Source organism: Berghia stephanieae, chromosome 13 (assembly GCF_034508935.2).
Source record: "Berghia stephanieae isolate SIO BIC M18660-M18661 chromosome 13, UCSD_Bste_1.3, whole genome shotgun sequence".
Classification (NCBI taxonomy): domain Eukaryota; kingdom Metazoa; phylum Mollusca; class Gastropoda; order Nudibranchia; family Aeolidiidae; genus Berghia; species Berghia stephanieae.
The window spans coordinates 23,170,355-23,187,155 of record NC_088372.1 but is presented as its reverse complement, the minus strand read 5'-3'; the positions used below and the strand labels follow the sequence as shown (position 1 = coordinate 23,187,155).

General features: G+C 35.3%; 1 protein-coding gene across 1 annotated transcript in view; it reads left to right on the top strand.

Annotated features, from left to right (window-relative positions):
• The first annotated feature begins 2,861 nt into the window (after nt 1-2,861).
• LOC144959013 (neurobeachin-like protein 1) overlaps nt 2,862-16,801 on the top strand; it is an 80,390-nt gene continuing 66,450 nt past the window's right edge. The window contains exons 1-11 of the mRNA XM_078891342.1: nt 2,862-3,073; nt 4,408-4,499; nt 4,975-5,136; nt 6,827-6,908; nt 7,447-7,577; nt 8,834-8,904; nt 9,671-9,753; nt 11,654-11,830; nt 14,086-14,185; nt 14,952-15,061; nt 16,371-16,454. Coding sequence (XP_078747468.1) covers nt 3,002-3,073; nt 4,408-4,499; nt 4,975-5,136; nt 6,827-6,908; nt 7,447-7,577; nt 8,834-8,904; nt 9,671-9,753; nt 11,654-11,830; nt 14,086-14,185; nt 14,952-15,061; nt 16,371-16,454 — 1,164 coding nt within the window. The 5' untranslated portion in view covers nt 2,862-3,001. The remainder of the gene's footprint in view (nt 3,074-4,407; nt 4,500-4,974; nt 5,137-6,826; nt 6,909-7,446; nt 7,578-8,833; nt 8,905-9,670; nt 9,754-11,653; nt 11,831-14,085; nt 14,186-14,951; nt 15,062-16,370; nt 16,455-16,801) is intronic.

Here is a 16,801-nt window from a genome sequence, read left to right as displayed (position 1 = left end):
AAAAGCGTACCCTGTTGAAGAATAATATAAGTATTAAAATTGTTCCAACTATCGAGAGCCTCTGTGGTGTTATGGTAGTACGTCTGGCTGGTAATCAGAAGGTCTGAGGATCGATCCCCTGTCGAGGTCAACTGAATTTTTTGGGATGGTTTTTTATTTTTTTTATATTTTTTGTTATTTTTCTTTCTTGCTTTCTCTGGCACCTTTCATACACACTTGTTCAGATCTTTATCTTATCCGATCACTGTTTGGTGGAGAGAGGAAACCCTGTGTCTTCCAATGCTCACACTGTTGAACTTTCTAGTTGCCGCCATCAGCCGTAGCCTTCATAAACTCATAGCCTGACACTAGCAAGAAAAATTCATTACAATATATAAGGCGACGGCCACCTGAAGAAAGTGAGCATCAATCGACCAACCATTGGGATCGTGTATTGTTTTCTTGCGCACTACGAATGACAACTCACTTTAACCCTCTCCTTACCACCTGCAGCAAAATCGTCACATGTGTTACGACACAATATACAATTTTTAAAATTCAGATTTATTTTGTATATATACATCACAAACTTTGAAGAATGATCTTTGTTTCATTAATAGGAACACAACGTTGTTTTGTAGAGAGCTTGTTTGTGTTTAATTAAAAAACAAACAATTTTTCTCTGCTGGACACGCCTGTCATTTTGGGAGAATACTGAAAATGGTCGGTATTATCACGTGATTTTTCGGGAAATTAATGCCAGACTATGCGCTTAGTTGTTTTTTTAAAACTCATAACATCCGCCAGCTGGATATAGATAGAATGCGCTTGGCCAAGGAGTTACAACATTGCCATCCGGAAGTATAACGGACCAACACACAAACTCTGTGTAACCATGAACTTTTATAGTCTGGTTAATACAGTTTAGTGAGAACATCATCTGCATACTATCTATAACGTAGCAACACACAAAACTCCTAGAGTCTGATTAATACAATTTAGTGAGAACTACTCATAAAGTGGCTGTCTAAAAGAAACAACAAAGAGCTGAGTAACGTCAACTTCGTTCCTTCTTAAAGTTAACGAAGGCTATGCTCTAACCCGTGCATAGAGAATACAGCTCCTAGTAGTCTGTGAACCCGTGGACCTATTAATTTAGTTCGTATTGCGAGTCAAAGATCCTAATGGCTCATCACATTGACCCACATTATTCTTGACCTCCCGTGTCAAAACGGTATTATGCCGAGATGAATACGACGCCTAAAAGTCTCAATCGTTTCTATGTTATATGTTTGTGTTGAGAATATTGGCTATTAAGCTTAACTGCTGGTCAAAATACTTCGCGATGGTGGTGGGCGAACGAATCGGCGGTCCCAGAAGTGGGTGAGAGAGGGATCTAGAAATGACTTGGGTTTGAAACGAATATTTTTGTGTTCGTGGATAGCTCACACGGTAGAGCCACGCTCTCACCTGCCAGGCGGAGTTGTCGTACCAATAAGGTCGCAGGTTCAAACCCCACCACCGCCGCGAAAAATTTTTATTCTCTATTGTCTTCTGGCACTTTTCTACTCACTTCATATCTTGTTGTTACCAACATAAGTGCCTGCTCCACTCACTTTTCTGAATTAAAAATTCACCCTATACACCGGAGCATACTCAATGTCTCAATCGTTTCTATGTTATATGTTTGTGTTGAGAATATTGGCTATTAAGCTTAACTGCTGGTCAAAATACTTCGCGATGGTGGTGGGCGAACGAATCGGCGGTCCCAGAAGTGGGTGAGAGAGGGATCTAGAAATGACTTGGGTTTGAAACGAATATTTTTGTGTTCGTGGATAGCTCACACGGTAGAGCCACGCTCTCACCTGCCATGCGGAGTTGTCGTACCAATAAGGTCGCAGGTTCAAACCCCACCACCGCCGCGAAAAATTTTTATTCTCTATTGTCTTCTGGCACTTTTCTACTCACTTCATATCTTGTTGACACCTAAAAGTGAATTTAGAAATAAAATGGTGTTATATAGTAGTGCGCTTGACTTTTTTTTTGTTGGGTTTTTGTTTTGGGGGGGTTTTGTTGTTGTTGTTTGGGTTTTTTCTTTTGTATTTTTTTTTTTTTTGTTTTTTGTTTTTTGTTTGTTTGGTTTTTTTTTGTTTTGTTTTTGTTTTTTGGGGGTTTTTTGTTGTTTTTTTTGTGTTTTTTTTTTGGTGTTTTATTTTGTTATTTTTTTTGGTTTTGTTTTTTGTTTTGTTTTGGTTTTTTTTTGTTGTTTTTTTTTAATGCAAGAAATTTTATTTTTTCTGCACAGAATACCGTTTTGAGATGGTGGGTCATAAGTTCCATGCAGCCTTTGTCAGCGAAATGAATCCTTTTAGCCTTCTAAAATGTCTTCAAAGCCAAGCGATTACATTTTGAAGTTCACCAAGGCTTTTTGTGCGGCTTTGTGGTCTAGTGGTATGGCACTCGCTTTCGGATCGAAAGATAATGGGTTCGAGCTTCGCTCGGCGCATAGTTGAGCCCTCGGAGAAGGCTCTTTACTCACATTCTCTCACCGTACTCAGGTGTAAAATGAGTACCTGGCCGTTAACAGCGTTGTCTTTGTCCGAGAAAAAAAAATGTAATATCGCCTAACAGGTTGGTTGTCCGGTCCTACATGCTAAATATTGCTGTTGGACAGGGACACCTTGCAAAGCGCTTTGAGCACGTTTAGTGGATATTGCGCAATATAAAAGCTCAATTGTGACTCGAAACCATTGCCCCTTAACCTTTCCTTTCCAACTCCCGTTTTCACCGGTTGGTTTAGCTTTAAATTTGTATGTATACTGTTATTTTTGCTAGTGACACTTCGTTTATTGTTTACATCCGTGATGTTTTCTTACCTCTATATATTAGAGAGTGGGGGTGAGAAAAAAAAAGGGGCTGGGCTTCGAAAGAATTTCCTCATAATTTTGTGTACCGACACTGCCCCAAAATACACCGAAATGACACATACATTATAAAGACCACCGGACAAGCTACTAAGCAAATGGATAAGACTAAATCAAAAGAGGGAACGGATTCACTTTTGGAAGAAAAATGGATTGCGTTGAGCTTTGGGGTGAGTTCTAGCCTAGAATCTAGGTGCTCTTCTTCACTTGGTCATGGTCACAATGACCGTGGTTTAGTTTTAGCTGTTGTGACCATAGAATAGTTAGTGAAGTGTATTATCATTAGTTACCCCTCATCACAATATATTGAATAGGTCCATAGCATTGACATTGTTTATAACGTAGGTATACGCGATGTCTTTACTTTGTCTCCGGCTCTTGCTTTCTTTCAACTTTCACCTTTTCATTTTCATATTGAGATTGAGTCATTGAGAGGCCACTGTACTGTAAAATTGTAGACTAGGCCGGGCTACTTAACTTAGTAAGTGTGGTGTAGGTGTAGGGTATGCTTGTATATATTAGTATTATTAGTCATCATTCTATTGGTCTGAGATGAGACACACACATTCAGAGAGAGAGAGAGAGAGAGATGGAGAGAGAGAGAGAGAGAGAGAGAGAGAGAGAGAGAGAGAGAGAGAGAGAGAGAAGGGGGGGGGGGTGCAAGGTTAAAGATGGAGGTAAAAGTAAACGGATCATGATCAAGTTCAAGTTCAATGTTGGATTTTATCAATATTTAGTCATGGTGCAACTTGGTGTCGTGACAGGCATATCTGGTCAATGGCCACCTACCGATAGAGAAGAAAAGTTTATTAATTATATGCTAAACGTTATTCATTATATTAGAACCCAGTTCGGGCATAGAAAATATCAGGGATGTTCAGAATTGAATAGATCTTTTATGATGGAACTTTATGGCATGGTCTTTAAAAAAAAAATAGTAAAAGGTGCTTGATTAAATGATTAATGAATATGGAATGAGTATGAATTATTACTTGCTTTCAATAGCAGTGGAAAATAAAACCCAAAAAAAAACCTTAACAAAATAATATCAAGAAAAAAAAAAAACCCAAAAAACAGAATAGACCCACAAATGGTTTATTTTTACATGAATGACAAGCAAAGATATCAAATTACCACATCAGTAAACACATGTTAAAGAAATATTTGAAATTGAGCCATATTATATGCAGTATTCAGAAATGCTCACACTTGTTTTCCATCGGCTTCTCGAACAATCAACAACTTGTCACATCACAGTTTATTTTTTAATTGTTTGTTTGTTTTGCTGAATAAGAACAATTCTGTTATTCTATTTCTTGTATGAGATAGCATGATTCAGGTTTGATTGATGTCAAATGTAGACTGATCATCCTTCATATGGGAGTCACTACATCTCAACGAACAAAGGAGAAGAAGAGCCTGTGTTAATAGATTATCACTTATAATGTGATTTTATTTACGAATTTATACTTATTTTATTTTTAAATAAAATTTAAATTCACAGAAAGATGACGAGTCTCTACAAGAATTTACGGAGATTTTCTTAGAAAACTATGGTACTTTTGTCGACCTCTCATTTGGATTCTTGTCCTTAAGGTAAAATGATTGCGATATCATTATCGAACTGTATGTCACTACAATACAGTTTTATGAGTTTTTTAATATACATTTTATCATAATGAAGCATACTTTTCTATTTAAGAGTGACATTACTTTTTGAAAAACTTCACTTCTTGTAACTAATTTTGATGCCAAACTTGTTCAGTAAGATAATGTTGTATTATCACACATATTCTGCTAAATGAAAGAAAAGTCATTAATTTTTTTTTTTAATTTCATGTTTGTGGTCTGTCAAAGTATAATATGAGTTGTAATGCAAAATCTTCTTTTATCAATAAAAGAGTTCTTTCAACTTTATTTTTTTGTTGTTGTTTTAAAAAAAAATTGTTTGTTTTTTTGTCGGTTTTCTTTTAAACCTCAGCGTATTGTATGTAGTTAATATGAATGTTTATATATTTTTAATTCAAGGTAAAAAATAATACTCTTTATCTTTGACAATTCATTTTTTTAGTGAACTGACAGAAAGTCCTGACCTGACCCATCTACCAAATGGACTGTTGAACGTTTTGTCGCAATGTTTGAAAAAGATCAGCAAGCAGATTGCCCGTGAATTCTGTGTTAAAAGCATTGAGTTGGCAGCTGATATTGTAAAGTGCCTTGTTGTTGTTGGCAGGTATAAATTCATGTTATTAATGTCTTTGGTCAGTTAAAATAGTGGTTCTTTAGAGCTATAAAGCCCATGGAGACAGAATTTTTCCCTGCTTCTATGGAATTATATAAGCAGTTACATTTGCTGACTGTCCATTGGATAGGTCCCTTCTTTTCACTAGATCTAACAGTCCCTGCTACTCAATCACTGGAGGGCGGATAGATGGTCAGAAAAAGACCTCAAGTCCTTGTTTGTAAGATGGATGCTCTATCATTGAGTTATTGGCAACCCCATTTGAATACAATGCTGCAGAAATTATGTCCACATGGTAATTGCTTAATCGTTCAAGAGTGTCTCACAATCTGTCAATTCAGTTTTCTTCTTGAGTGAAAAAAATGCGTGGACAGAAATCAAGTTATTTTCAGTTAAACGGTGGAACAATATTTCAGTGATAGAACACTTGCTTCACAAGTAAAGGGACCAACCAAGCGAAGCCAAGATTATTTTTCTGGCATCCACTTCATTCAGCAATGATTTGGTAGCTGGGTCTCTTGGATCTGTTGGAAAGTACCTTGGAATAGACTTCTATTGTCCTTTGAAAATGGTACAGAAATACCACAGAAAATGGGATAATTCTCTGCTTTTGAGGTACATAACTCTAAAGGACTTTTTTTTTTTGTCAAGGAAAAGGAGCAATGCAAACATTAGCCTTCAATGTCATTGATTTGATATAGTTATTATTCATTCAGAACAATGACAGACCTGTATACTTAAAATTCTTAAAAATTAGTATCCCAGGGTAAAAAAAAAAAGAAGCTCCCCAGGGGAAAAAAAACCCTCTACCTCTGAACATCAGCCCCCCCCCCCCCCCCCCCCCCCCCCCAATAAATGGTAGTCATAATCATTAGTTTATAGATTTGCAGACACTTCGAAGTCCTGGATGAATTGGTACAGACACCAAACTTTTTATTTCCACAAGTTTCAATCATTTAATGTAATTCTGTAGAAGGAATCAAAAATGTGTAGATTCAAAATTTGTGATGCCATTCAGGGTTAGATGAAGCCCTAGTCATCTATCAACGTTTCCACTGTCATAGTCAAAATGGTCAGGTCCAGATATATTATATGGATGGAGACATTATGATTTGCAGTTAAAGTTCAAAGGACACAGGTAAAAGAGGGACATATTTTAGTGAAAATCATGACATACAAATTTATTTTAGTTTTTTAAATTTTTGATAAAGCTGAAAAAAAAAGTTTAAAATGTTTTTTAAAAATTCCCTTTATTCATCCTGTCTGGAAAATTTGTCTTCCGGGTCTTTTGCAAGGGAAGACTAGAATAACCCAGTCGTCAGTGTCAGTGCAGCGCTGCAAACTGACCTAGTCCATGGTGACTTCCTCAAGGCCACACAATGCAGCAGGAATTCAAACTTGGTACCTTTCAGGAATGAAGCAAAAACCATACCGCTGAGCCACATTGTTCTCACACAAGTCTCGTATTTCTGTCTATAAACCCGACTTTCACCGTCTAAACCATCCCAACATAATACCATTTAGATGCAATGGCACACGATTATCAAAATCCTTAATGGCTATTACATGCAGCATTTTTTATACAGTCCTCATTTATATAGATATGTTTGTTTTTTTGTTTTTTTTTAATCATTTCAACTAACACCTGAGCATATTTTTTTTCACACTTTTATCTCCCCAGAAACTCCAGCAATATCGTCCAAGTGGCCTCTTTTGACTTTCTAAGTGATATTATTTGTATAGCCCATTCTGTTATTTCACAAGTGAGTTTGTTTTAATTGGAAGCATTAATTTGATATGGTTATTTATGTGTTATAAACATTAAGTATTTTATAGGAAAGACTGCGATGTCTACATATTCTTTTTTATTTCCTTTTGAAAAAGGATAATAATAATAATAATAATAATAATAATAATAATAATAATAATAATAATAATAATAATGATATAAATTTCTAAAGAGCCTAAGCATCCACTTAAAAGTGCTCTGCGCTGTGGCGCTTGACAATTAATTCATACATACACACAAACACACACATACACACATATACAAAACAGGCTGACAGATATGTATATAGAAAAAGAGAAGAAAAAAAACCATCAATCATAAAATGCCCTGTAAAAGACTTCAATGTTTAGATGCTTCTTAAATGTTTGAACACTAGGAGAAGGCTTTGTTCCTTTTTTAGTGGTGTTGAAATAGGCCTAAAGTGTCATGAGCTTAGTTAAACCTCATAGAACAAACTATTGAGCATTAGTTCTTCTGCTATCATTTTCTTTTTCTGTTTGTTTTGTTTTCAGCAATGTTTATCCCAGGGAGCAAGCGATTCAAATCAAGAGGAGAAAACATTGAAGGATTATGTATCTTTGACGCTTCACTTGATGGAATGTTTGTACGATCCTCAGTTTTCATGGAGACAAAAGGAATTGCAGTAAGAACAGGAATTTCAGTATGCATACTTACCAAAGTTAATAATTTTTTTTCACTTCCTTGTTTTACTACTTGATAGCCACTAAAACAGAAACAGAAAAAAACATTTTTGAAAATCGTCTCCTACAGAAGAGATAAACATGATAGCTTTTATTCCTTTTTTACTTAAGGGTTAGTTGAAATGCACATGTTAGTAGGCCTGGTAACCAAACACATTTATGTGCTTGCTTTAACATTGTTGTTATGGACAATATTTTGTGTCGCTTTGAGAGTATTTCAACAATGAGCCCATAACAATTTTGAGTATCAGACCTGCAAACTAGTACATATTGGTTTTAATCAATGCAAAGGACAGAAAGCCACATGGAATAGGGCCAAAGATAAGGAAGTGGATGAAACAACGAGACCCTTCCAAAGGCACCCTTAAAACAATCTGTGGGAAATCAGTCACTTTAGTTTGGTTTCATCAAATTCGTACATATTTGCTTTGAGTGCAGAACTGAGTTAAATTAAAATAATTTTATTTTGGCTACCAATTATATAAAAGAGTGTGTTATTGAAACAAAGTGAGTGTCCTCATTTTGATGGGAATCCCATACTGCCATCTATACCTGCTGCCAGGCATCTTTACCAGCAAGACGAGGCATTGGGGGATGGCGAATCGACATTGGTCAGGAACATGCCTAATGGCAGTGTCACTCCATCAGTGGGGACTTTCGATATGTCCCACATGTACGCTTTGTGGCAAAGAGCCAGAGACTGAAGAGCATGAATGTGGTGAAGAATTGCGGCCTGGATAAATCATCATAACATGTTAGAGTGACGCCATTAGAAGCTGCTGCCATCAATAACAGCTTTGAAAAAAGTACATATCAAGGAAGGTATAAGGCCCGAGGCCTTTTTCAGCCAACCACAAAATAAGATGGTAAAGAATGTCAGTTTGTACAAGTACAATTGAAATCTTCTATGAGGAGAAGTTAAAACTTTTTAAAATATGATGTCCCTCCATTATTTTATATTTTTTTAATATATGGTAGTTGTAGAACCACAGATCTTCATTCAAAATGCCAAGAAACTGTTTTGAAATTATGAATTGAATGTTTTTATCTGAACAAAATTGTTATTGAAATAAATCTCTGATCTGTACTGGATTATTTGACTACAACAAATATTGCTCATATGAAAGCTGTAATTTACAATTATTTGTTTATGTCATTTATATTATTGTTAATGTTACATTTTATGATTTCTTTCCAGCATACCTGCCAAGTCTGGAAAACGATTCAAACCTGCCTTGCTGGATAATGAAGTGACACCTTTCTTATACGGTATAATATCAGATGTTTAGTCATTTTGTGTTGTGTATTTTAAACGATTTTAAAGTTATCCACTTGTTCTTACAGTGGTGCCAACCTTATGTAAAAAATGCATATTCTTCCGCATTTTTGTTTATTTGTGTATTGTTTATTATATTTCTTTTATAAGCATTTTTAACAATCACACACTCTAAAACATGACTTAAATGCCAAACTAAAACTTGCTTTTTTTAAAAAACATATCAAGAGTCATGACACCCTTGACAAAAATTTTCTAGAAGGTATTGTGGAGGGTAAAAGAGGGTGAGGGAGACCAAGAAAGCAATTGTCACAAGACATCAGTGAATAAATGAATAAGCCAATGACTGCATATGGAAGGATGGTGCAGTATAGAAGCTTGTTTTGGTTGGTATTTGCAGAGGCCACGTCCAGTAGGGATAAGCCATAATGATGATGATGATGACACTCTTTTAGTATACTTAAAAACTTTAATCTGTTTCTTGACCTGGAAGTTCATATAGAGAGTTCAATATATTATCATCTAGTTGGGTCATATCAGATTTTATATAGTTTTTGAAGGATTGTATACATTTGTTCAAAATCTTACATTTGTTGGTCTTTTGCCACAAGGTTTATAATTTTTAAACAGGAACCCAACCCTTTGGACAAGGCTGGAGTTGAGTAAGTAATCTGGGTTGCCAAGAGTAGCCTTAAATTTTTATGAATATCTCAGAAGTGTTTAATAGATTTTAAATTGTTTACGTTTTACTTTCTACAGACAGCTTACAAAGACAGAGGTTAGGAGAAGAAACTCTTCTTGGTCTTCTACACACTTTTGGTGCCATCATTTCAGGGTCAGAGGTGAGAATAACCCCGCCCACCACCCTCATTTTCAAGTTATCAGAGCATACTTACTTTATTTGTGATCTCAGATTGATAATAATGCTATGATATTCTTGCATCCTGTAAACGCTAGGATTATTAATGTTGTGTTTATTGAATTTGTGTAGGTTTTGTAATCTTGTGGTATGACACCCTCCTCCAGATTGGAAGGTCCTGGGTTTGAGTCCCACTCTGTGCGGTGCATAGTTGAGCCATTGTAAAAGCCTCTTTACTCACATTCTCTCACCATTGTCAGGTGTAAAATGGATACCTGGCCATTATCAGCATTGTGCCTGTCCGAAAAAAACAAAATTGGAATATCTTGTTAAGTGTTGCTGTTGGCTAGAGACCCCTTGTAAAATGCTGTGAACTTGTTTAGTTGATATTGCGCGATATAAAAGCTCAAGTTAGGTCACAAGATGGCTGAGTGGGTAAGGCATTGAAATTAGATATGGAGGGTCCAGTTTTGTACCCAAATTTTGGCTTGAGAGAGAGAGGGGGAGAGAAAGGTGGGAGCGACTGCACTGTGATTGAGCTATCCACCATGACAGAAAAGTTATTTATAAAAAGTAGTCCTTCAGAGCCATTGGGCCCGTAGAACTGGAGTTTATCCTGGTTTCTATAGCGTAAAATGGACAATAGCAATTACTTGCTATCCTTTGGTTAGGACACCAGTCAATCGCAAAGTACTTTTTTGCCAAATATAACAGACTCAGCTACCCATTCACTTCTGGGTGAACAGGGGGTTCAGTAAAACTTCTCGACTGCACCCGGGATCGATCTTGGTCCTTTTGCTTGTGTAGCGAGTGCCCTACCAACTGAGCTGTCAGGACACCCAGTTGTTTCAAAACCAGTCAATATTGTTAATCCCATCTCTCAATTTCTGTAGGGGAATAAACACCTCTGGTTATGCCAGTCTTATTTTGAGGTATAACCCAAATTTAGATTTCTTTATGGTGGGTAGAATATAAATAATTGTATTGGTTTGTTTTCCTTTATTAATTGGAACGACGATCTGTTCAATGGAATTACTTTAATTAACTCCCACTTCTCCAGCAACTAACGATTGGGGCAATGCAATTATTCTTAAATGCCAAAAAGTAGTCATTTTAGACCAGTAGGCCCAAAGAGCTGTAGTTTGTCCCATATTCTATTGCGTGAAACTGAACAATTTGCAATTGCTTGCTACGCTTTGGATAGTAGGCTAATCTATTGTAACTTAAATGCCAAATTTCCACTGAAAACAGAAAATTGTGCATCAAATAAAAAAAAATATTTTTAAATATAAGACTTGACTCACTTTACAGGATACTTCTAAAATGAGAGTAGAATTGTATCCTGTCATTTATGTAGCACTTTTCATCAATAGGGATTGCGTTTATGTTTTTATTTTGAATCCTCTCATCTCGTGTGTATTTTATTTATTATGAAAGTTTCAATATGGAATGTAATAATAATTGAATGCAATCACCCAATATTATTTCTACACACATTTTAAGAAATACAGAGCACTCAAGACATTTTAATCCTTTTTTCTCGTGATCACTTTGATCCACAGAAATTCCAGCCAAACAGGCTTTTTAATTCTGGTAACAAAGAGTTGACTGTCCCAAAAACTCGGATAGTCTCTCTGTAAAATAGAGAAAGACTGATATTATTATTATTATTAATCATTTGAAGGCTCTCAAGATATATATTCACTACCGAAAACATTTTTTTTTTTTTGGTCAACCAAACAAGTAGATTTTATTTCAAAACTTTTCAAAAGTGCCAGTGTTTGTTAAATTTATGAATATTTGATATATTGTTTAATTGACTAATGCAGATATGAACACACAATTATGTACACCATTGTTTACTCGATTCTATCTGTTTTCAGTTCAATGCTGTCTTGGCCATAACACCCGCCACATTGGACGTTGTCTTGAATGTCTTCTCCAACAAAGCTCCATGCTGCCTCACTATCAATGCTGAGTCAAAAGTGAAAGGTCAAAGGTTGGCCTCCATATGTTTGGTTCAGATGTTACACGCCATTCACCAGAGCTGCCCTGATCAGGTAAAGTAGAATTTTATAGATATATGTGATATGTTTTGTCTTTTCGATTGTTTGTTTTCTGTTTTTTGTTTTAATTTTTTTGTTCGTTTTGTTGTTTGTTTTTGGAGGTTTTTAGGGGGGGGGGTATTTTGTTTTTGTTTTTTTTTTTACTTTTTGGTTTTGATGGGGGGGGGGGGGGGGTTGTTTTTTCGGGTTTTTAAAAATTCATAATACTGACTTTGTGCTCTGTTTGCCATAACCCATTATCCTGTTGACCTGCAATTACAATTGAGATCTTGATAGCTCAATTGGTAAAGCACAAGATTGTCAAGTACATGAACTGGTTTTGGTTGCCGAGAGGGTCAGTACTTTTTCTGTGACAAAAATTACTTTGGGATTCTCTCATTACCTGTCCAAAGAGTAAGCAAGAAATCGTTGAAGTCTGCTTAATGGTTTAGAAATAAGGACAAACCTTTTGGTTATGAAGAATTTCTAATGTAGTTACAATTCACCCATGTCCAGAATATTAAGGAGCATAGTGTGATGATTGACAAGGTGTGTGAAAGGTCCATGCTTCGTAAAGCAATCACTGGTCAGTACTTGGTCGGCTATTTACATGTCAAATCTTGCCCTGCATGATTGGAATTCTTGTATCAATTACTTAAATCGTATCCTAACTCTGTACCTATTTGCACTGAAGGAATATTAAAGTGAAATATTACAAAAGGTTTATCAACAAAAAGATAATCTCACAATGCTGCTACATGTACGAGGGTGAGTCAAAAAGTAATGGGACAAATCTCCTACTGAGTTCATTTCTTTTTCACGTCACGTCATATTTGGCTCAATTGAACTTACACATGTACTCTTTAAACCAAAAGTTGAAAATTTTAGTTTTGTTAAATTTTGACAAAGTTATTGCAGTTGAAAATGGCTGCCCCCACAAATGTCCGTAAGCGACAGGAAGCTGTCATTGAATTTCTTGTTTTTGAATAAGAAATGATGAGTAACATTTTTAAACGCCTTGAGAAAGTTTTAAAAACTCAGGCATTTTGTAGATGCAGTGTTTTTAGGTGGGTTGAATGTGTATCTCGTCATTTAAAAGAAAATGAGATACAATCCAACTCCTAATCTGAAACCCCCTCAACCATATCTGTATCTGGCAAGTCTTGTAATGGTCACCAACCAAGCTGAGTCAACCCAGTTAATCAAATAAAGACAGGCATTGATCAAATCTGATAGAAGAACTCTTGATGAGATAGCAGGTACAAATAGACATTGAAACGACTGAAAGCAAGAATTGGTCAAGTTTGACCGGATTTGGAAATGAAACGAGTACTGTTTCTTCATGAAAAATGTCCTTCCACATGTGACAGAGAAAGGGAGGTAATTGATGGACAACGCTGTCACTTTCAGGCTTCCATCTTTTTGGTCCACTGAAGGAGGCAATGAGGGGACATCGCTTTGAAGATGATGAAGAAGCTAAGACAGTAGTGAAAAATTGTCTAAAAGTTCATTCAACTCAGTTTTACGAGAACGAAATACATAGCCTTATAAAAAGGTGGACTGTAGCTATCGAGAGAGGAGGATACTATGTTGAGATGTAGCATTCTACTCGGCTAATGCCAAGCTTTTATTTGAGGTATAATGCTTGGTATTGATCCAATTTGTTTTAAAGTAATAAGCAGAGTCCCATTACTTTTTGCCTCACCCTTGTATTATATAACCATTTAAGTGTATTTCTTTTGTCAGGGATCACGTGTGAATGACTGGATGGAACTTAAGTCATAACAAACCAGAGTATTCTTGGATCTACCTCACTTTTCTGTCTAACCAAGTCTCCATGGTCTTACATTTCTTGGGAACAAATGAACTCTGATATAACATATTTTGACTTTTCTTTTACCTTCCTTTTCTTATGCTAATATGATTTTAAAGTGTCTTGACCACTGAAAAACCCCTGAAAATAAATATAAAACAAATGATTTTAAGTTTTTAAGGATGATGCTACTCCTTCCTTGATTGATGTTATGCTACAATGTGTTTTGGTAAAATACAACATCTGCAAGCCGGATATAATGTATCTACACACAAAACTATATGTAACCTTGAACATTTATAGTCTGATTGATATAATATAGTAAGAAGTAATCATCAAAATAGCTGTCTAATAACAACAACAAAGAGCTGAGTGACGTCAATTTCATTCATTCTATATTGAACAAAGAATTGATCAAAACCCAGATAAAACATATTTACATCTTTGTGTTTTTCAGCGTCAAGTTGAAGAGAAAGAAGTTGTACACGGTTACATTCAAGTTCTGTTAGAGATTCAAAAGAGTGATGCACCTCCTGATATACTCATTCCACTGATTGGTAAATAGATTTTTATGGGGGAACTTGTTGATGTTTATGGGGAACTTGTCAACGTTTATGAGGAAATTGTTGATCTTTATGGGGAAATTGTAAATGTTTATGGCAGAGGTCATAAGGTCAAAAGCGGTTTTGATATGCAGCTCAGTGGTATTGAGTGAAAGCATTATCTACCAAGTTCAGTCCCCTGATTGGTGGACAAAGAATAATTACAAATACTTTTCTTTTGCATTGGACAGGTATCTCTATGTGTTGATTTATTGGTTTAATAAATTGTGAGTTTTGTTCCATTGTATCATTATTATATCTTAATATTTATTTAATTTGTGCATTGTTGGACCCACAGTGTAACTATCATTTTATATCCATCTGTTTAGTAGATTGTGGAGTTAAATTAATTGAGCTTTTATATAGTGCAATACCCACTAAATGTCCTCAAAGTGCTTTACAAGGGGTTCCTGACCAACAGCAACATTTGATATTTAGGACGGGATATGACGCCTGTTAGGCGATATTACAAATCTTTTTTGGACAGAGACAACACTGTTAACGGCCAGGTACTCATTTTACACCTGGGTATGATGAGAGAATGTGAATGAAGAACCTTTTCCAAGGACTCAACTATGCACTAAGCGAGGCTCAAACCCAGGACCTTCCGATCCGAAAAGCTAGTGTCATACTACTAGACCACATAGACCACTTATTTGTTGTAACATTGTTAAGAACTTAAACATGGTAATGAAACTTTTCCTTTTTCAATTAACATCAGATCAAATGGACCAGATAACAGATTTACCCGGTGACCGACTGGCCATGCAGGTGTTGGTGGTCAACGAAGAAAACCTGAAATCTTTCATTTCCCTGCTAGATAATTGTAAAGTAAGTTTTGCAAACCATGACGTGAAAAGAAAACAAAATTGTTTATTTATTTGAAGGGGGGGGGGGGTTTAAAGCTACTACATAGTTTGCTCGTGTGATTTAAATAAAAATGACAGTTGTGTGAACCTCCTGTTTATTTTTAAATTTAAGTTGTTTTTTTTTAACAAGATGTTAAATTATCATTTATCAGTATTATTTTGATTTGTGACCAAGGATGTCAAAATGGTATTATTACAAGGTATTTCATTTTTTTTTAAAACTTACTACATTGTTTGCTCATGTAGTTTAAATGAAAATGATAGTTGTGTAAACTTTCTGTAAGTTTGTTTTTTCATAACGATATGCTTGCTTATTATTTATCAATTCTATTTTGATTTGTGACCAAGGATGTCAAAACGGTAAAATGTCATGGTGAACCCACTGCTTAGAGTTGGATTTTTAAGCATAACCTATAAAATGTGATTTGAAATAAGTGCTTTAATTGAAATAGTGAATTTTATTTTTTAAATTCAAAAGCCTTAATTTCTTAATTGTGGCAATTTTGACTTTGACTTCAAATTCTTTACCTCATTCATTCTAACATGATACAGGATTTACTAGATGGGTCACATTTGTAATGACAGAAGGCTCGTATTAATTATTCAGATTTCGGTAAATTGGAATGTCTCAATAAACTAAACGTTTCAAATATTCTCTGAAATGACTTCATTGGTCATTGAAAGAAAATATTCAAAGTGATCACTAAGCAGCTGATGGAAGCTGTGGACTGATACAGGTATTGAGCAAAAATGCTTATATTAAAGAGGTCTGTATCATATCATCAAAAATAAACATCCACACACTGCATAGTATTGAAGTATTTTACATACTATCTACCGTATGTGCTAAAATCATTGTTTATCCCCAAATCACTAATTGTTATTTCTAATTGTTTTATAAAGTAAATAAATAAATAACAAAATACATAAGATAATTTACATTTTGTATATCTCCAAAGTGACCTAATATCAGTTATGATGGAACGTGAAGTCAACAACAATATATTAGATGGTTTTATCACAACTTTTGTTTCATTAACAAAGAATTACAGGGTGTCCCAAATAATTTAGACATTAAAAATAATTGTAAACATGGGATTTAATAAAATTTAAATGATACTTAGAAATATTTTTACACTTATGATATGATTAAATGTTATCAAATGCCACGTTTACAATTATTTTTAATGTGTATTCATTCTTTTGGGATCCCCCGTAGTTGTTTATTCTATCGATATTATTCATTCTGACTTTCCATCCCATTTATTCAGTACCAAAAGGATGATGGTCAAAAGCTGGCGATATCTGTGATCAATATTTTACACTGCCTCATGTCCGGCTCTTCGAAATGCAAGGTTGGTAGCTTGAGCAATTTTTTAATATGTTTTGGTCAATTAATGGTACCATTTTTTTTTTTTACCACAATTATTTGTATCACCATCTTGTTTTGTTAGTTTCATTTACCAATTTTTTTTATCTTTCATGTATGTGTCATCAAATTTTGTGATTTGTTGGCGAAAGCCTAAGAATAAATAAACTGCTCCTGCTAAGCGCATGCATATATATCTTTCCCCCCCCCCCCTCTCTCTCTCTCTCTCTCTTCTCCTCTCCTCTCTCTCCTCTCTCTCTCTCTCTCTCTCTCTCTCTCTCTCTCCTCTCTCTCTCTCTCTCTCTCTCTCTCTCTCTCTCTCTCTCTCTCTCT